Source organism: Salvia splendens, chromosome 5 (assembly GCF_004379255.2).
Source record: "Salvia splendens isolate huo1 chromosome 5, SspV2, whole genome shotgun sequence".
Taxonomy (NCBI): Eukaryota; Viridiplantae; Streptophyta; class Magnoliopsida; order Lamiales; family Lamiaceae; genus Salvia; species Salvia splendens.
In genome coordinates this window covers 12,624,141-12,645,384 of record NC_056036.1, presented here as the reverse complement: position 1 = coordinate 12,645,384, position 21,244 = coordinate 12,624,141, and the positions used below count along the sequence as shown (strand labels likewise).

General features: G+C 37.5%; 2 protein-coding genes across 2 annotated transcripts; both read left to right on the top strand.

Moving 5' to 3' along the window:
• Positions 1-11,201: 11,201 nt before the first annotated feature.
• LOC121803831 lies at positions 11,202-11,996 on the top strand. The gene has a single exon (XM_042203422.1). The coding sequence runs from the start codon at positions 11,202-11,204 to the stop codon at positions 11,994-11,996; it is 795 nt and encodes a 264-aa protein (XP_042059356.1).
• Positions 11,997-14,803: 2,807 nt separating this feature from the next.
• Positions 14,804-20,676, top strand: LOC121805763 (dehydrogenase/reductase SDR family member FEY-like). The gene is made up of 8 exons (XM_042205754.1): positions 14,804-15,157; positions 17,807-17,927; positions 18,213-18,330; positions 18,659-18,795; positions 19,305-19,406; positions 19,740-19,832; positions 19,959-20,031; positions 20,138-20,676. The coding sequence occupies exons 1-8, from the start codon at positions 14,901-14,903 to the stop codon at positions 20,389-20,391; spliced, it is 1,155 nt and encodes a 384-aa protein (XP_042061688.1). The 5' UTR covers positions 14,804-14,900; the 3' UTR covers positions 20,392-20,676.
• The last annotated feature ends 568 nt before the right edge of the window (positions 20,677-21,244 follow it).

Below are 21,244 nucleotides of genomic sequence, written 5' to 3'. Positions count from 1 at the left end.
TATATTATAAATATATTTCATAATTCGTATAAATAAATATATAGTATTTGGTATTAATTGTATATATCATTTGTACACTATATTAATGTGGGTATATACATTGTATACCGTTTGCAAGGTATTTATTGATGTTGCTCTATGTACACGGGTATATATTGATGTTGCTATGTACACGCGTATATCGTAAATTAAATTAAAGCATATATTGAAATCATGGTATACGTATATGAAAATTCTATCGTATCTAAACCTATTAAAATAATCATACATGGAATATTTAATATTTTTTTGTAACTTTTCATTATGACAAGTTCTACTCCCTCCCTCCGTTCCTAATAATTTGTCAATTAACACGAATTTTAAGAAATGTAATAGAAAATGAGTTGAGAGCATCCTCATTCATGCTCATAAGCAAGAGCATGGAAGTGAGCCCGGGCCCACTTTTATTCACTTTTTACTCTGTCCTCTTCCCCAAGAGCACAACACCCACACCCGTATTCTTCCGCAAGGACATACTCAAAGGTCCCACATTCTATTATTCAATTTAAATAAAAACATTTTCACAATATTAAAATGCATTAAAAATACCCGGAATACTATTACAAATTACAAAAAAATTAAAAAAGTACATAATTAAAATCCTAAAAATTAAAAATTACATAATTAAAGTCCTAAAAATTAAAAATTACATAATTAAAATCTTAAAAAATAAAAATTATATAATTAAAATCCGACAAATTAAAAATTACATAATTAAAAATACCCTGTGGAAGACTAGTCCTCTGGCCCTATCCCCAATGTTTTTCGGAGACCCCGTATCATTGCCAAATATGAATCAAGTTGTTCGGGAGTCATCCGAGACCTATCGGCCAAATTGAGTTGAGCCAAAAGGGTCCACAACGAGTTGGTGGGGGTTGAGGTGGCACAAAGGGAGCGGGAGCGGGGGCGGATGGAGTCTCGGTGCGACGGCGGTTGGTCGTCGCCTTCTTCCTTCCTTGCGGCCGGCGTTGGGAACTGCTTGTGCCGGCGTCGGGACTACCCAAGTTAGCTCTGGCAAGCTGGCTAGCCACCTCATCGGAGCCGCAGTCAGATAAGGATAATGACCTCGACCGTTTGCTGGAGGAGGATGATAAGCCTCCCATATACTTCGGATTTCTACGCACCTGCTGCCAAGCGCTGAGGTGCTTGAATGATTTGTAATGCATGGAATTGTAGGTCGACATGGTGGCCGTGATGATGTCGGCCTCGCTCATGCCGCTCCCCGCCGACCGATGTTCCTGGAGGTAATACCCTTGGAACTTTTGGATTTCTTCGTTGGCTCTGAAGATGGCATTGCGCACCATACTCTCGTTGCGCTTGATGGTTCCCCCCGGTCGGTTGGCATTGTACCGGCGAGAGACGCGCCACCAAAACCTCTCCCGGTTTGGTTCGTGCTGGTTTCCGGATCTTCAGATATTTCAAAATAGGCTTTGAACATCTTCTCCATCTCCGGCAGAGTGTACGCAGTGCGGATGTGAACGCCACCGCCACGACTGTGAGTAGGAACACTACGAGGACGAGGAGGAGGAGCGTTGGGTTGTCCTCCGGAGTTTGGGAGTCACCGATCCCTCCCGATCTTTGTTCGGGTGTCCACCCGTATCATCCACCGGATAAGGCTGGTAGCCACCCGAAATTTGAGAACCTTGAGTTTGAGGAGGGGCCGAGAATTCCGTATCCGGATGAGGGAATGATGTTGGATTGAACCATTCGTGGTTCCATCCGCGGGAGTCGAAGGGGTGATCGCCGGAGCCGGACATTTTTTTTTGCAAGAGTGAAAAGATTGAGAATTGATGAGAGAATTTAGATGAGAATTGTATAGTGTATAGTGAAATTTTTTGTGTGGAAATGAGGGTATTTATAGATGAAAATGTGAATTTTGCTGAAAAAAATTGAAAAATAAAGTAAAAGTGGAGAGAAAAAGGATATAATTTATTGAGAAGTGGGAAAATATTTTTTTTAATTTAAAATGATTTTTAAATTAAATTCAAATTTAAAAAAAAATAGAAAAAGCCAACGGCATTGCCGTTGGCCAATAGAATGCTGCCATGTCGCCCTGCTCAGCGGCACGGACGTGCTCGTTATATCAAGCAGCGCCGTGTCGTTGGCGCGAGCACAGCGGCGGACACGAGTGTGTCGCGCCGTCGGCACGGACGCCGTCCGCCCCATCGAACAGCGATGGGATGCTCTGAAAACGTTAGTGGTATGTGAATCCTACTTTATATGTTAGTTTTATTATAAAATGTGAGTGAAATGTAGGTTCTACTATAAAAAATGATAAAAAAAAAGGTGAAAGATAACAAATTTTTAGGGACGGACGAAAATAGAAATAAATGATAAATTTTCAACAACGAATGGAGTAGTATTTTTTCCAGTCTCATGTAGGACTAGAAAAAGTTTAATCGATCATTTCGGTGTTTAATTAAGATATGTTTAAATTTCTGGAATATTATAAAAATAAATTATTGTTGTTAGGATAAGATTGATCCATGATTTAAGGGTGTAATCGAACGATAGTTGAGTAACTGAGTTGTGCCCGCTTGAAGCTTGATTCCTTCATCGTACTAATTACACTAGATTACACTTAAAATTTAGATTTAAATTTAAACATCCAACATTTATCTAAAAATAGCACAGTACTAATTACTATGAAGAAAATTTCTATATTAGTATTTTCCACAACTCATAATTGAAAAAAAAGTTAAGTAGGCCAATGTGCTTATTACTACTAGTTCAAGTATACAAATTACAAACGAACGTAGTACTATTAAGTTAATATTTTTATTCTCAAGCTAGTTCTTTTAACAAATTTACTCACAAACTAATGTGACAGAGTAGTTTAGAATTGAGATTTGACTCACTTAATACAGAGGTTTAATTGAATGGGTTAGGACAAGCTATTATCAATAAGATCTTACTATTTCAACTCATTTGAACCTAATCTAATTTGGTTACATGTTACATTTTCAATTTAGTTATGCTATTTTGGTTCGAGTCGGTGCAACTAGATTAAAGTAACTAAACGTGTAGGGATATGTTTGTTTCTTGGATAACCACACCCCAACTCCACTAATGCAAATCATGATACCAACCAAGTGATGGAGAAGCAGCACAATGGACCCTGCAATAGTGCTCATAATAAATCGATGGATAATTCTTAAACCACTTTATTCAGACAGCCTGCTTTCTAATCAAATTGCTAAAAATAGTACTCACCTTTCTTTATATTTATTCCACTTCTCTCTTAATTATATCCATCATTTGTCCATATTTATTCAATTTTGATGTATAAGTTCGGATGTTGATTCAAACTATCTTCAATAAAGTAAAATTGCAAATTTGCATATATGTCGTCGCAATTCATTGAATTGTGGAGATATTTAGAAATAGGAAGAGCCACGATCAAGCTGATCGCTTTAGCAAAATTTTCTCCTTTCAATAATTTGAGGAGGTGCATTCAAGATTTGAAAATGATATATTGGCCCTACCCTTATCTTTTTCCCCCACCAAATTTGGTTTCACATACACTTGGAAATGCCCTATTGAATCAAATTTGTGAAGCATGTGTATATAATATAGATGCACAATGATGATTTATTTAATCTTTAACAACAAGACATGAGCGACCCTTTTCCCTTTGGCTGCTTCCATTATTATTTTGGAGTGCATTAAGGATTTACACAATATAATAGCAATTATTGACATATATTTTATTGCTACGGAATATAGTTGTGCTCTTGAAGTGGTTGCGAAGCTATTTGCACTTTTGAAAAGTCTATTTCTCTCCATGTAGCAGCCAAATTTGGAGGGGAATATATACAATAAATTAGGATGGTAAGTGAGTATGAACTAAAACGATCTTTGTGTTATGTTTTTCTTGTATGAATTTAAATGATTTAAATTGTTTTTGTGTTATATAAAAATGACTTATACATGGTTGGTTATTTGGTTATTTGGTTATGCATTAGGACTTAGTTATTTCTTGAGCTCGTGATGTGATTGAATTACTATGCTCAGGTTGACACACTTCTAAGAGCACCCGCAACGCGGGCCGCCCGCGTTCCGCGTTTCGTGCCGGCGGAATGGAACCGGTGTGCAACGCGTTGCGGAGGTGCGTTCCGTCTCCGTGTCGTTCCCAAGCCGTGCCGGGTGCCGACGGCACGACCCGCGGCACGGTCCGTGCCGCCACGCACTTCGGCGACGTGGCTCGCCCTGCGTCGTGCGTGACGCCCACGCGCCGGCCCGCGAGTGGGAGTCGTCACGCTGACGCAATAAATTCATTTTTTTTAAAATGAATTTTTAAAAAATATTTTTTATTTATAAAAATTATTTTTTATATTTAAAAATAATTTTTACAAATAAATGAATACTAGAAATTCGTATTAGCCCATATATATTTGATGGGCTTGCGAATTTATGAAACTCATTCTTGGTTGTCTCTCTTTTATAGAGACATCCTTGAATTTTTCATGTTCCACTTTTGATGTGGGACAAACTCATTCTTGGTTGTCTCTATTTTATAGAGACATCCTTGAATGTTTTATGTTCCACTTTCGATGTGGGACAAACTCATTCTTGGTTGTCTCTATAAAATTGTATTTTAAATTATGTCATTTTTTATTTTTTTAGGATTTTAATTATGTCTTTTTCTATTTTTTTGAATTTTAAGTTGTAATGTTATTTTAATTTTAATGAAGTGTGTTTGTTTTAATTGAATTGGGTTGGAAATAAAAATAAAAAATGAAATTGAATGAATAGTAATTTAAGGAACGGTTAAGGAACGGATAAGAAACGGAGGGTTGCAGGTTTCGTTCCTTAGTTAAGGAATGGAGTAAAAAAGTACAGTGTGGTCCGCAAATAGTAGTTTAAGGAACGGTTTAGGAACAGTGGGGGAACAGCGTTGTGGATGGCCTAACAATCAACCCCTATTAGCTAGTAAGTTGAATTATTAGATTCAATGTAGTATTGGTTTTTCTAAATCAAAAGTAAATAGTGAAAGGTCAACTCGTCCATTGTGTTCTTAACTTCGAAACAAACTATTTTCAATTTCAAATTCAAATTCAAGTCAAATCAAATCATTAGAAAAATCTGTATATAATTGGTTTAATTGATTTATATATCACGATACATTGCATTCATTGCCTGAGCTGCTTGGCTTGACTCTTTTTTAGTACTACAAGTCTACAAATTAATTCTCTATGTAAACTACTCCCTCCGGCATTAGGAGTCTCATCTCTTGGCGGCACGGGTTTTAAGAAATGTTAAGAAAAACATGTGAAAAAAATTTAGTGGAATATGAGTCTCACTTATATATATTAGTTTTAAATGAAATGTGAGTGGAATGAGTTGGTGAAATGTTGGACCCTATTAACATTTATGGTAAAAGTGAACTGAGACTCTTATTCACAAACGACTAAAATGGAAAAACGAGACTCTTATTCGCGGACAGGTAGTATCAGGTAGTATCTTACAAATAATTGTGACATGAAATCGATTATTTATTACTCCCTCCGTCCCCTAATAGGAATGGCTCTTTGACCGGACACGAGTTTTAAGAAATGTAGAGAAAAGTTGGTTGAAAAAGTTAGTGGAATGTAGGACCCACATCTTTATATTGGTTTTATAATAAAATGTGAGTGGAGTGAGTTTGTGGAATGTGGGGTATACTACTATTTATGGTAAAAATGAAGAGTGATTCTTAATGGAGGACAGCCCAAAATGGAAATTAGCGACTCTTATTTGGGGACGGAGGGAGTACTTGTCATCATAGTATGTTAGCTTTTAATTAATACCAGTAGGTAGTACTATTCTTTTTAGCATACAACATATGGAGTAGTAAGTAAAATTTTAAAAATGAAAATGAACAAAATGCGAATCTCAATCTTCTATCTGAAAAAACACTAGATTGCATTTATTAATATTCTGCACTCTAAAGCAATAATATTACTCCACATTACATATTTGTCGGTAAAAAAACAAAATCTAAGAGGATGGAGAAATTTTTTGAGCCACCCTACCCTATACGCTACCCCTATAAATTAGTAACATCTCAATTTCAACATTGCTTTTCCCTAATTCAATTCAAACACGTATAAACAATGCAAAAGCCACGGGCCGCGGCCGCTCGGTGGTGGCCGGCCACCGCTACCAGCTACCACTATGCATTTCTTCATACATCTAATTAATTGTCACATTAAAAATAGGCTTACTACATTAGTATTTTATATAATTAAGAATGCTTAGTACATTATTTTTAAGTTACTCCAATTATAAGTGTCTTAATTCTTAGTGTCACAACGCAGTTGACAAATGTATGTAATTTGGCAATTTTTCTCTACATTCTAAAATTTGGCAATTTTTCAAAATAATTAACAGATGTAATTAATTGTGTCTCCAAGTTTGTGTGTTTGTAAAATGAGTTTGTGATCATATTTATTTTGTTACCAAATTAATGGAGTCACCAACTTAATCATTCATATAGCTCGGTAAATTTGAATGCATATATAGCACTTTTTGGTAAAAAGTAAACACCAGCTATTTCTTCTCATACCCTAGATGGATAATCTGGATAAACTTATATCTATTCTATTTCCATTTGATACCTTGTTTTTATAGTACTGGCAAGACATAAAAAAAGTTATTAAGAATAATTTGGATACAAGACTAACCGAAATTTATATCAACTATATAAAACCTATACATATTGATTACAAAATTATAATTCAATTTAAAATGTACTAAAAGATTAAAATCATAGGTAATGATCATTCTTATCAGAAAATAAAAATTTACGATAATAGATAACTATAATATATCATGCAAATATATGAAAGACATAGTAAATACATCAAATTTCGTAAAACAAGATTCGTTTATGTAGTAGACCTTCGAGGTGTTTGAATCGCTTTTGTGATTAAAAATTTAAATAAAATACGCTTCGTAGTTTGTTATTCTTCATTTTTATTCATTTGTTTTCTTTTAAGTATAAGAAAAAATTTATACACTTTTAATCTGAAATTCTGAATTGTCGTAGTTGGCAGGGCGTATAAGGCCATCCACAACGCTGTTCCTATACCGTTCCTTAAACCACTATTTGAGGGCCCCACTGTACTTTTTTACTCCATTCCTTAACTAAGGAACGGAACCTGCAACCCTCCGTTCCTTAACCGTTCCTTAACCGTTCCTTAAATTACTATTCATTCTATTTCAATTTTTATTTTTATTTCCAACTAAATTAAATTAAATAAACACACTTTATTAAAAAACAAACATACTTTATTAAAAAACACACAATATTAAAAAAAATTACAACTTAAACTTAAAAAAATTAAAAAAAACACACAATTCAAATCCTAAAAAAATAAAAAACACACAATAAAAAACACACAATTAAACGTGGGAAAATAAAAAAACTACTCCGCCGGCGAATCATCCTCCGGAGGCGGTCGAGGTTTAGGGGGAGGGGGAAGACCAAGTAGTCCTGCCATATGCACAATTCCGTTCCACCAGGCCGTGTATTGGGCGTACGCACCCGGCGTCGCCGACCCCTGCGTGCCCGGCGTCGATGACCCAGAACCACCAAGTGTGTTGTACATGGTCTCCCAATCGCCGAACGCGTTGAGATCCCACCCTCCGGCGCCGCCACCACCGTAATTGCCGTCGCCGGACATTTTTTGAAGAGATAGAATATGAAAATTGGAGAGAAATTGATGTTGATGTAGGAAGAATAGATGTGTAGTTGTGTATAAAATGAATGAATTAGGTGTATTTATAGAATAAGAAAATAAAAATAAAAATTTAAAAAATTAAGAAAAAGTTAAAAAAAACGGTAATGTTACCGTTTAAAAATTTTTTTTTTTTTTTTTAAAAAATTCGATTTTTATATAAAAAAAAATAATTATTGCGTCATTGCTGACGTGTCCCACTCGCGGGCCGGCGAGTGGGAAGCACGCACGCACGGGGATCGGCCACGTCGCCCAGGCGCGTGGCGGCTTGTTCCGTGCCGCGTTACGTGCCGTCGGCACCCGGCACGGAATGGGAACGGGACGGGAGCGGAATGCAGCGCCGCAACGCGTTCCGCGGCGAAACCGTTCCGGCGGAACGGCACGCGGAACGCCGGCGGCACGCGCTGCGGGTGCTCTAACACCTCATAAACATTCAGATTTCATTTGGCATTTGATTATCTCGAAAAGTGGAGCTATGCGAATCACACGAGTTGTTAATACTAAACACGGTAATGCCATCTAATTAATATCTGTATATCCTTAAAACGAAATTATACGAAACAAAAACAATTAATATTCAATTAGCAATATTCAGGAACACACTCCTCATTATTGTGTGCACACACCCCAAGTTGTTGTCATTATGCATTATAAATATTTTAAAACTATATTTTAAACACATTTTTATAGCCAATAATTAATCTTGCTAAAGTTTGATGGACTCTTTTGACAAGTTGGCAACAACACTAAGTGAATTTTCTTTTCATTATCTGCAGACAGCCTAATCCTCCTCTATATTGTGCTCTCTTATATTTGAACATTTATCGGTACCCTAGCTATTTTCTTATTTCTTTATTTGTCTCTCTAATTTTGCATGTCCCCCCATATGGACAATCATATTTATACGAAATCTTATGCTAATTAACATGTACTATTAATTATTTAAATTAAGAAAATAATACGTCCATATATATATATATATATATATATATATATATATATATATATATATATATGCACCATAAATCATAACATATCTTTCACAATAAAGGAAAAAAATTACATAAATTTGAAGTTTTTAGTCGCTCAAACTTAGCATGCTACTTAATTGAACTTGTCCCTTATTTTGAGGGCATCATTAACCCGTCCCCATTTCCGACCCCAAGTCCCCTCCACGTCATCATTCCTTTACAGTTGCGGCCCAGGCCCCAACTGTTGTAACCCTGCAGGTTGCGGCCCGGGCCGCAACTAATAAATGACACTATTTACAACTCCAACCTATTTTGAACGTAAAATAAAAAACGCTGGAAATTTATAACACGGAAAATTTAATTTCATCGAATACTGCAAAATTACAACATAGAAATTTTAAAACTGAAAATAAAATACATAAAAACATAACGTCAATGCTGGAAAACGTTGGTGCGAGTCCAAATTTCTTCGATTAGATCGGCTTGGAGGCGAGTGTGTTGTTCCTCTTGGCGCATCGCAGCTGAACGGGCCATGACATTGCGGATGTCGTGAGGAAGACCCTGCACGGGCGGCTCAATGACAACGTAGTTGCTCCCGGTGTTGGCGAGCGGATCGTCGCTCCACAAAGTGACGTTATCTTGCTCGTCCTCAACGATCATGTTATGCATTATGATACATGCATACATTGTGTCGACGATGTTTGACCGCTGCCAACCACGGGCCGCTCCCTTCACGACAGCCCACCGCGCTTGGAGGACTCCGAATGCACGCTCGACATCTTTCCGAGCCGCCTCTTTCCTTTGGGCAAACATTGCCCTCCGATCGATTGTCGGAGCTATGATAGTCTTCACGAACACGGGCTATCGAGGGTAGATCCCGTCTGCCAGATAGTACCCCATACTATACCGACGGTGGTTGGCCGTGAACTCTACGTTCGGTGCTTGCCCAGCACACAAGTCGTTGAACAATGGAGACTCGTTCAACACATTGAGGTCGTTGTTGGACCCCGCGACACCAAAGTAGGCATGCCAGATCAACAATCTGCAATCGGCAACGGCCTCCAACACAATCGTGGGATGTGTGCCCTTGTGCCAGCTAGTGTATTGTCCTCTCCAAGCCGCTGAACAATTCTTTCACTGCCAGTGCATACAGTCGATGCTTCCAAGCATCCCCGGGGAGCCGTGGGCCCGCTCGTGCATGTCGACCAACTTCCTAACGTCGTCGGTCGTTGGCTTTCGCAAGTACGTATCCTTAAATGCTTCGACGACTGCCCGACAAAATCTAGCGAGGGACTCCCGACCAATAGGCTCGCTTACATGGAGATACTCATCGAACATATCTGATGTAGTTCCGTAAGCGAGTTGACGAATGGCAGACGTGCATTTCTGCAACGTCGATATACTTTCCCGGCCCACAACATCAGTAGTTTGACAGAAATACGGGTCACGAGCTATAACTGCGTTGACAATGCGTAGGAACAACGGCCTTCGCATCCGGAACCGACGACGGAATATCTGATCACTCCATCGCGGATCTCTAGAGAAATAATCCGTGAAAAGCCGCAAGACAGCTTGTTCACGGTCTCGGTGAATATACATCCGGGTACGTGGTACCCGGGTTTGTTGTTCGTTCCAAGCTTGAATATCAGCTTGGTAGCGTTCAACTTCGTTAGTGATTTCTTCTTGGATTGCCGGTAGCGCCTCTGCTAACGACCGGGACATTTGATCTTCGAAGATTCTTTGACATGGAGGCATTTTTTCGAATTCTAGGAAGAGATTTGAAGTTGAATGTGTATGAAAATGGAGTAGTATTTATAGAAAAAATTTTTGAATTAAAAAAAAAAAATTGGTTGCGGCCCGGCCCGAGGAGTGTGTAACGCTGGGCCGGGACTCTACAGTTGCGGCACGTCACCGTGCAACGCCGTCCCAGGCCGGGACACGGGACTCGCGACAGGCCGGGAACGCGGCCCCGGGACCGGCCTGGGCAGTGACTCTCTTCGGTGCAACGCTCGGGACGGGCCGGGACTCGCGAGATGCGGCCCGGCCCCTTGCGTTACAGATGCTCTGATGAACCACATCTTATCCATCAAACAAAGTTCAAAAAAAGACAAGACACAAGAGAGGTTAAGCCTTAATCAATCATGGAATAATTAGTTATCAATTTTATAATAGTCTTGTGAACTGTGATTATGCAAATCCATTCTCCTCTCCACTTGCTCCCTCCTTTACTATTTAAATAGGAAAAAGGGTATGGTGGTTCTGTTTATTACTTGTGCGCATATATATATATATATATATATATATATATATATATATATATATATATATATATATATATATATATATATATATATATAGTAGTTAAGCCCCCCTCCCCCTTCTCATCTCCATCACAGAGACTCGGTTTTTCCCCACCATAAAAAAATCTATAAGTACAAGTTTGTTTTTGTATTTGGCCTTTTTTCGTATCATGGCTAATTTTTTTCAAGTGAGTTGTGTGGAGTCCAACATCAGTGTTAGGCAAAGTGCAGTGAAGGCCATGAAGCTGCTATTTTTTTCAGGAGGCCTGTTTTCCAGTATGGTAATGGTGAAAGAGGCATTAGTCCCCTTTTTGTATGAGATTTTTTTACCCAATCTCGTAGCCTTTTGGAATTCATTTAGGTATTTCTTGTCTTCTCCTCTATATATTTGTATCATCATCAATTCCGTGGTTCTGCTCATAGCAGCCACCTCCTCTACTTCCCACAACAACGACCACGACCATGACCATGACCCTCCACCTCATTGGGTGGAGGTGCCACCTCCAGAAGTCGAAGAAGAAGCAGAAGCAACGACGTTAACATTATTGTCAACAAGGAGTAGTGACTCAACCTCTAGTGATATTGATGATTGCAGTGGCACAGCACAAGCTAGTAGTGATATTAGTGATGAGATGAAGAGTGAGGCAGAGGAGGGAGAAAGCGAGTGCACGATGGAGTCGACATGGAAGACGATAGTCGAGGGCCAGTCGAAAAAACTGAGCAAGAGTGAGTCTGTGCCACCGAGAAGAAAGGTGGAGGAACAGAAGGTGATGAGGAAACTGGAGACGTTCAACGATAGGGCGTCGATAAGACGACTAGGCGGCCTAAGGAAAGATCCGTCGGTGGATGTGGAGGCTTTCAACAAACAAGTTGAAGCGTTTATCAACAAGTTCAACCAGGATATGAGATTGCAGAGGCTAGAGTCTGATCAGAGGTTTTTAGATATGATCAAGCGAGGACTCTAATTGATTTGCCTAGCTAGCTTGTGCTTTGATTAATGAACATTGTTTTTTGCTTGTTTCATGTAAATCTTGATGGGAATTGTAGATGTAGTTGCAATGTTTAATCTTCTCGTTAGGTATGTAGTTGCTCTCTTTCTCTAAAAATAAGATGAGTAGAAGCTGGTGGGTGGGACAGTGACATTCCAACACAGGGAATTTATAATTCTTCATATTAATTACAATTTATACTTAAAGTTAAACCCCACTTTTAATGTCGAATTTTCAGTGTTAATAAGTATTAAAGAGTTAGATTTAATGGGCAACTTTTGGCACGAGTGTACTAAGTAGGATAAGTCAAGTTGTTGACGTATATAGTGAAGTAATACTCCAAGCATATATGTGTCCTACCAAAAACATGAAGTGATATTTCCCAACTTATGGCATGCCTATGTTTCTTTGCCGGTCACCCGTTAACCTCCCTCTCGTCTCTATATCTGAATTCACCGAAGTCGTTTATAGGAATGACAAATCGTGCAAGTTGGGTCATCATTGGATCAATTTGATAACGACTTAACTCAATAAAACTTAACCCGAAGATGACTTATTGAAGAAGCTGTCAATCCGAACACGAACTTGATCTACTACTTTCAAACCCGAATATGACCTGAACCCAACACGAACTCGTTAACGACACAATATAGTATGGGTTGCCACCACACGACAACGACCCTGATATTACACGATGAAAACCTGATATTACACGATTAAACGTATGATAAAAATATGATTTAAACCTTATTTACAAGAACTTAAGAGAATGAAAGTAAAGCAAACAAAATTTAAAATTAATATTAATAAAAATAATGAAAATTATAATATTAATACTCCATCAGTCTCACTCAAGATGTCCACATTCTTGAGTGACACGAGATTTTAGGAGAAATTGTTAGGTGAAATAAGTAAGGGGAAAAAATAGTTGAATATTTTAATGAGAAGAGAAGAGAGAGAGATTTGTTTGTAAAAATATAGAAAGTGGAAATCTTGAGTGAGACAAACTATAAAAGAAAAGTGAATATCTTGAAGAAGACAGAGGGAGTATTTCTTAATGGGTTATCCACATCAAACCCGAACCCAACAAAAAATTATCGGGTTCTTAATGAGTCAACCTAATAAAGACACGAACCCAATAAGATTTAACTCAAAACTATTAATTTCATAAGGATTCGTGTTGTGTCAAAAATTTTCAGCTCTAGTCATTAATACACGAAGTTGAAGATGAATTAGAAGATATTGAATTCTAATTCAATTCAAAATCTTGCGTTTTATAAAAAAAGCACTTATTAATATGAAATGGAATCTTAAAAGAATTGTGCACACACACTATACGCACACATTAGTGAATACACACTATGTAAACACACAATGCACACACTCATTAAATGCACACAAATACAACACACAAAAGTAATATAATTCGCCATTTTAGAAGTTCGGGAAAAATTATGTCCCATATAACATGACATATTTCTATTTCGTGTCTTACTTTCGTACTAATAGAGTGTTGATTAAATTCTTAAATATAATAAAAGAATTAACCCTAAAACTTACCATGTGCCATCTCACCCCTCATTTTCATTTTCATTTTCATTTCACTCTCCCACTCTACCACAAACCTTAAATTGAAACCATCGGCGCATTTCCTTATGTCGTCGTGACATCGTAATTACTCACACCACAATGAAAATCAATATGAAAGACTCTCAACATCTTGAATGGTTTGGTGGTTCAGACAATAAGGATTCACTCTTTGATTGACATGATCACACTCTAAATGCCTTATGTTTATTTTATGTTCTCTAATCAAGACATGTACGAGCCGTGATGCTACATCTGCGTGAGCCGTGAAGGATGATCTCCAATTGCACGCATGGTTAGTGCACTTTTCTAATGCTATCTTTGAACCTTTTTTGTGAATGTGTGTCCATGCAAACTATCATTCTTGCATAATAAAACTATCATTCTTGTATCATCAAACTATCATTCTTGCATAACTCAGCTTTCACAGCAAGGTGGAGATTTGATCGAGTGATAGAGTCGTTGAAGCTCAAGGAAGGGATCAAGAAAGGAAGCAGAGGAAGCTCGGTTTTTGGGAGCTGGAACTAGCCGTTGGAAATTGGCGGTTATAACTAACTTTGGGAAATGAAGTTAGTTAAGTTGTTTTCTTCTTTATCTCACATATATAGCTCGATAGGTGTTCAGTTGAAAAGCAGAGGGAGAATACACAATACACATACACAATTAGGAGATTATTGCTCTAGCTTGCGATTAGTTTGGAGTGATTGAATTGTGCGTGTGAGTTCATTGTATTTGAGAGTTGTTCATCAATAAGATTCCGTTCATCTTCTCCGTGGACGTAGGTGGTTTATCACCGAACCACGTTACATCGTTGTGTGCTTTATTTTCTCGTATTGAGTGAGTGTGAGATCGGAGGCATCACGACCCAACATTTTTTTTTGTTTTGAACTCGGCTCTGTCGCTATAATTTCTCCTGCCACTACTCATGAATAAACTAAAATCAAAATGAATTTATAAAACATTTTTATAATTACATCAGAACCTAGGGAAAAAGTAATAGTACCATATGATTCCCTTTTCAAATTTGAAAATTGGCCTTTACATCGAAATCGTTTTCTTATCATGATAAAAAAGAAAAGAGAGGAATACTATACGATGCTCGTCGAAATAAAACAAAAATTAACAAACTCTCAGCGGTCACGATTCCATCATGAAAATTAATCGGACCGCCCAAACACACTCACTCACGCACTCCTCTTTGAGTCGTTTCTTTGGAATCTCCCAAACTATACATACACACCTTCATTGCTTTGCCGAAAGCTCCTCTCATTGAGTGAGTGGTGCTGTGTGATAATGGCGACGCTTTCATCTTTATCGGAGAAGGGAGATGATAACGGAAAACCACCGCAGGAGGCAGTGGCACAGAAGGCGAAGAAGGAAGGATTAGGGTGGATTGAGTGGCTGATGGGCTGGTTCTACCTCGCCTACGAGATGCTGTTTCAGAGAATCGTCGCCAGCAACGTTCCGAATCCAATGCTCCTGCCGCCGATTAATGATCTCACTTTCATCGTCACCGGCTCCACCTCCGGCATCGGCAAGGAAATCGCCAGGTTTTCTTCACTTTTCGTTGATACCTTTTGCTATTGCTGTTTTTATCTATAAGTTTAGTGGTTCGATCCTTTTTTTCCAGTTGTTATTGAGTGAGTTTGGGTTCGCGTGGGTGAGATGTTGAGCACTTTATGATGTTGATTTTGGAATCGGAATTGATTTGAGGAGATGTAATTGAATGTATTTGATGGAGTAACTAGCTGAAATCTTGCAGGAATTTGGTTATTAGCTATGGATTTCTGAAATTGATGATTTCCTTTTGAGTATTTGTGGAATCGTAACATGTTTTCTTGGCATTTGCTTTTCTGCATATGCACCCTTCTATGGGATTGAGTAAAGTATAAACTCTCATGCTCACTGTACAAATTTGACTGCCAATTCAGTTATTTCTCTAATCTGAAATATATGAAGATTGTGAGGAATCTTTAATTCCTTTCAAGTTTCAACCGAGGAGAAAACAATACATGATAGTTGCATTTGCCCAATCACAGTGTGCGGATCATTCACATGTGTTTGTCATGGAGTTCTAACTTTGGTTTGCATTTTGTAGTTTATTTACTTGATACTTTCTTACATGTTAGTAAACTAGAGCTGTTAGTTTCTCCAATTACCTAACTCTTGATTTATTGTTTTTAATTGCTTCAATTACACTTGGACGAGTTGGTACATATACTTGCATATATGTCATTCTGTAGCTCATTTATTTTGAATAGAGGTAAACTAGCTGCATTCATTTGATGAAATATTGAAGATTGGGAGTGTATGAAATAAGAATGAGATTCTCGACAACTGTTTGATCCTTTTTTCTAGTTTTGATTGACTGTGTTAGGGTTCATGTGTGTGGATGCTGAGTTCCTATGCCTGTTTACCACCGTATGATTTGGACTTTGGAATCGGAAGTGATTTGTGGAAATAAAATTAAATGTGTTTAATAGAGTAACTTAGCTGGAAATCATGTAGCAATGTGGTTAGTACTGGTGAATTTCTGAAGTTAAAGATTTCTTTTCAACAGTCTCTGCATTTGCTGTTATAGAGATTGATTTACTATGCTTGCAGTTGAGATTGAGTCATCTGCATCGTGCATTGATCAGCCAGCATTTTCGAGCTGGTTTTGTAGGAATGCAATTTGATGATTTTGAACCAAAAAAAGTACATATTCTAAAGCAAAAATAGTTGAATACTCCCTCCGTCCCCAAAGAGTATGAACTATTTCATTTTTTCTCCGTCCCTGAAAAGTATGAACTTTCTAATTTGAAAAAGTCAAACAACCTATTACCCCTACACATCATTTTATTTACAATTTATACCACTACAATAATGTGCACTCCACTCTCCACTAACATTATTTCAACTACCCTCTCTCTCTCTCTTACTTTTCCCCTTATTTATTAAAACACGTGCCGAACCCATTGTTCATACTCTTTGGGGACGGAGGGAGTATTAATTAATCTCCGATCCGAATTCGACACTGTTATAATCTGCTTACAGTAGATGATCTACCTGCACTCTAATATGTAACCAAGTGGAGCTCTTTCTACTTTTGTTCTAGTCTAGTAATGGAATTCCATTTTAATGAAGAGGTTTAGATGTATTCCGACTCAGGGAGTGACGCACAACAATTATGCGTCGTTATTAATGAACGACGCACAACCCTTATGCGTCTTTGGTTAATGACGTACAAGGGTTATGCGTCGTTCAAAGACGCATAAGAATTATGCGTCTTACCCAAATGACGCATAACCCTTATGCGTCACACTGGTAAGCATTCCCGCCTGTCACCCGGGTGACCCGGGTTCGATCCCCGGCAAAGGCGCATAATTCTTTTATAAGAGTAATATCTATTTGCCAAAAATAAATGTTTAGAATAACTCATTTTTATCAAATACTAATCACTTAAAAAATTGCGCCGTTGCCGGGGATCGAACCCGGGTCACCCGGGTGACAGGCGGAAATGCTTACCAGTGTGACGCATAAGGGTTATGCGTCACTAGGGTAAGACGCATAATTCTTATGCGTCTTTGAACGACGCATAACCCTTGTACGTCATTAACCAAAGACGCATAAGGGTTGTGCGTCGTTCATTAATAACGACGCATAACTGTTGTGCGTCACTCCCTGAGTCGGAATACAACTAAACTTCTTCATTAAAATGGAATTCCATTAACATGCATTACCCAAAAAAGAATTGTTCCTAACCAAGTGTCACTGAATATGGAACTACTTGAGTCTCAGTGAGCTCTTTCTGTCATCAATTTTTCCAATAGGTATTTCGGATAATTCTGTCAGCATTTAACAAAAACAACAGGCTTTAGCATTCAATAACACTGGAATAAAAACTAACAATCTTAGAATTCTTAAACAATACTGCAAAAATTCCTTAAAAACAATAGAAAAATGTAAGCAGTAATTTGGCAACCCTGCATCAGTTCCGGAGAACAGTGGCGGTGTCTTTGGAGGAACATCGGATTTTTTATTTTTTTTCTTCAGATTTCTGTTAATTAGTTTCTGACATTTTCTTCTATAGTGATTAATGTACTATTGTTGCTGTTGAGATTGAGTCATTCACATCATGCATTGGTCCACCAGCATTTTGCAAACTGGTTTTGTATGAAGGGAATTTGATGATTTTCTGTTATTTTATTATTGCACAGGCAATTGGCGGAAGCAGGGGGGCATGTTGTAATGGCAGTAAGAAATACAAAGGCTGCTAATGATCTGATAAAGAAGTGGCAGGAAAATTGGTCCGGGAAGGGTCTTCCTCGTAATATCGAGGTACTTAATGAATACACTGAGTTCATAGTTGGAATGGATATAAAGTCATCTTGAATCCAAAATCTTATTAGGAAATACTGGGATTCCTACTTTTATTATATGAAGTCTTTGCTTGTTGAATCTCATTATCAATTGATGCATTTGGAGATATGTAAATCTTAGCTGTTTTGGCCTTTCTATTTTATCTGTGTCTGGAATAAGGATGTATCAAGTTTGTGTTGGCTCTGCCACTCTTTTTCTAAGTATCAGTGAGTAGAATTTTTTTTAACTGCTATGCATTTCAAGGTTATGGAGCTCGATCTTCTCTCTCTGGAGTCTGTCGCAAGATTTGCTGAAGCTTGGAATGCACGTTCGGGACGTTTACATGCTCTCATCAATAATGCTGGGATATTTTCAATTGGAGGTTTGTAGATGAAGGGTCGACTTCCATATAACTATATAAGGAAACACGCACAGACACACACAGAGGCGCACTATTTTTTTTTATTTTGCACTTAGTTTGACTATAATGAAGCCATGTTTGGTTTACCTATACATCAAGCGACTGCCTATTAGTTGACTCTCTTATTTTATTATCTCCCCCTTGTAAAATATTCTAGGTATGCACAGATAACTCATGTTTCAATTGATTGTTTAGCTCATGTCCCACACATGCTGTCTTATTCTTGTAAGCAGGAATAAGGTAACATGTTGAATCTTAGTTGAACTCACTCCATTACACTTCAATTCAGAACCCCAAAAATTTTCAAGGGATGGCTATGAAGAGCATATGCAAGTGAACCATCTAGCCCCAGCACTGCTTTCCGTATTGCTTTTGCCGTCACTTATTAGAAGCTCGCCCAGCCGCATTGTCAATGTGAATTCTGTAGTAAGTTTTATGAGCACTGTACATTATACGTTTGGGCATAAATATCTATTCCAATGTGTCAAAAGTATGTATTCTTTGTATTGTTGTTATGATTCCACCAGGAAGAACATTGACAATTCTGCTTTGATAAAATTCAGCACTCTGAAAATTTGCACGTATTTTTGTATAGAATTCGTTATTATATTACAAAACTAAACAACACATGAACCTAACATAAAAGGAATGCATCTGGTCTACCCTGTTTTGGAACTTTATTTGATAGTGGGAATGGACTACTTATGAGGTAAGTGTTCTCATTTCCTGCACAAAGAAGCCTTCACTTGTAAGAATAGAAAGTTGTTACTTCTTGCTATATAATCACTGAAGAGGCAAAAATCTGTACTGGAATTAACTAATTAGATTTTTTTTAGTTTATCGCTTTAGTTTTGTATTAAGAATAAACTGATAAGAACTGTATGCAAGACTACATGGTAATGAACTGATCATGATTTCATCTTGTGTTTGTGCAGATGCATAACTTAGGATTTGTTGATCCAGAAGACATGAATGTTACATCTGGTAAACGAAAATTTACAAGTATGGTTGGGTATTCAAGCAGTAAGCTAGCACAGGTACTTTCAAATGCTAGCTTTAAATTTTAGCAGTTATCTACTAAACTTTTTACTGTAATTGTTTCTTCTTTTTTTTTGTTTGGTTGCACATTCAAGCGGATCTGCAGCTACTTAACATTCAAGTCTTTTCAGATTAATGCTCCCAATAGGGAAGACAACTCTTTTTTATGGCAACTTTTCAAATTTCCTCCAATTTAGCGTTGAAGTTTGTAACCCATGATATTAGTTGCAAATTCAGTATTTTAGTTGATTACATCTTTCCTTTAAGTCATTCACTGCTCATGATCTTCTGTTTTGCTTCTTCACTCATAGCCTCTAGATTTGATAATGCAGATCATGTTCAGCAGTGTCCTTAACAAGAAACTGCCAACTGAAGCAGGCATAAATATAGCATGTGTTTCACCAGGAATAGTCCACACAAATGTTGTAAGTTCTTGCATTCCACAAGATCCTAGCCACTGAGGATCTTGCCAACTTAAATGATTGGTTGATTACTTTTTTTTTTTGCATATCATAGTAGTTCACAATAATATCTGAAGACTTCAAATGTAGGCTAGGGATCTCCCAAAGATTGTTCAAGCTGGTTACCAATTAATTCCATATTTTATCTTCAGCCCTGAAGAAGGTAAATGCACTGACATTTGAATTGCGGATGACTTGCTCTGCTACATGAAGAATATAAGTTGAAATGGTACTTGATAGCATCTAAGTAGTTTGTACGAATATTACAGGATCTAGAAGCACTCTTTTCGCAGCCACTGATCCCCAACTTACGGACTACACTGAATCGCTGAAATCAGAGGATTGGCCTGTTTGTGCTTTCATCAATCACGACTGCCGACCTGCAAACCCTTCGGAGGAAGCACACAACGTTGAAACAGCATCTAGAGTGTGGGAGAAGACACTGGAACTAATTGGCCTACCATCAGATGCAGTGGAGAGGCTTATTGAAGGGGAAGAAGTTAAATGCAGATACTCTGAGTAGAGAAGTCTATCAAGATTCAACTTTTGCCATATCATTCACCGTAGGGTTTATCACACGTTAGCTGATGCTGAATCAAAAGAAGGGATTTATCTTGCTATATGTCTGGGCTGCCATATTGGATGTATGTGTATGTTAACAATTTAGCAGAATGTTGAATGATTTTGTTGTGCGACCAATTCTTCTAGAATTTGCAGAGTTTTTATGTTCAAGTTGAAAGACTTACATTTTTCATGTGTTGAGAATCTTGAGATAGTTGAGCCAAAGATTGATTTGTTTCTTATTGAATTGTGCTCAGGCTTGGATTACTGAATGCACAGCATATTCACGAGTTTTAGTGAGCCAATTAGTAATATACTCTCTTCGTCCCACTCAAGATGTCTCACATTTTCTTTTTAGTTTGTTCCACCCAAGATGTCTACTTTTCATATTTGAAAATAAATTCCTCTCTTATCTCTCCTCATTAAAATATCCAATCACATTTTTTACTCTACTTTATCATATCTAACTACTCCACCTAAAATCATATGAAGTTAAAAAATGTGAACATCTTGAATGACACGGAGTGAGTATTTATTTTGAGAAATTCCCATCAGTTTTTAATAAAGAGGGAACATCATTTTTGGTCCACGAACTTTGCCAAAGTATCATTTTAGGTCCGTGAACTTTGAAAATATCATTGTAGGTCCGTGAACTTTGAGTTAGTATCATTTGAGGTATTTTTTATTATTTCCAAGTTTTTTTTGGACGAAAATACCCTCAATATCTTAAAGTGTATATATTTTTAATAAATTTATCATATACTCATAATTTTTTATAAATATCTTTACAATATATTTTTGACAAATTTTCTAAA

What these genes read in the sequence shown, in the direction of transcription:
- LOC121803831 (XM_042203422.1), top strand. Translation starts at nt 11,202, where the DNA reads ATGGCTAATTTTTTTCAAGTGAGTTGTGTGGAGTCCAACATCAGTGTT.
- LOC121805763 (XM_042205754.1), top strand. Translation starts at nt 14,901, where the DNA reads ATGGCGACGCTTTCATCTTTATCGGAGAAGGGAGATGATAACGGAAAA. An exon ending in ATCGGCAAGGAAATCGCCAG is followed by an intron (nt 15,158 to 17,806) that starts GTTTTCTTCACT and finishes ATTATTGCACAG; the next exon opens with GCAATTGGCGGAAGCAGGGG. An exon ending in TGGGATATTTTCAATTGGAG is followed by an intron (nt 18,331 to 18,658) that starts GTTTGTAGATGA and finishes ACTTCAATTCAG; the next exon opens with AACCCCAAAAATTTTCAAGG.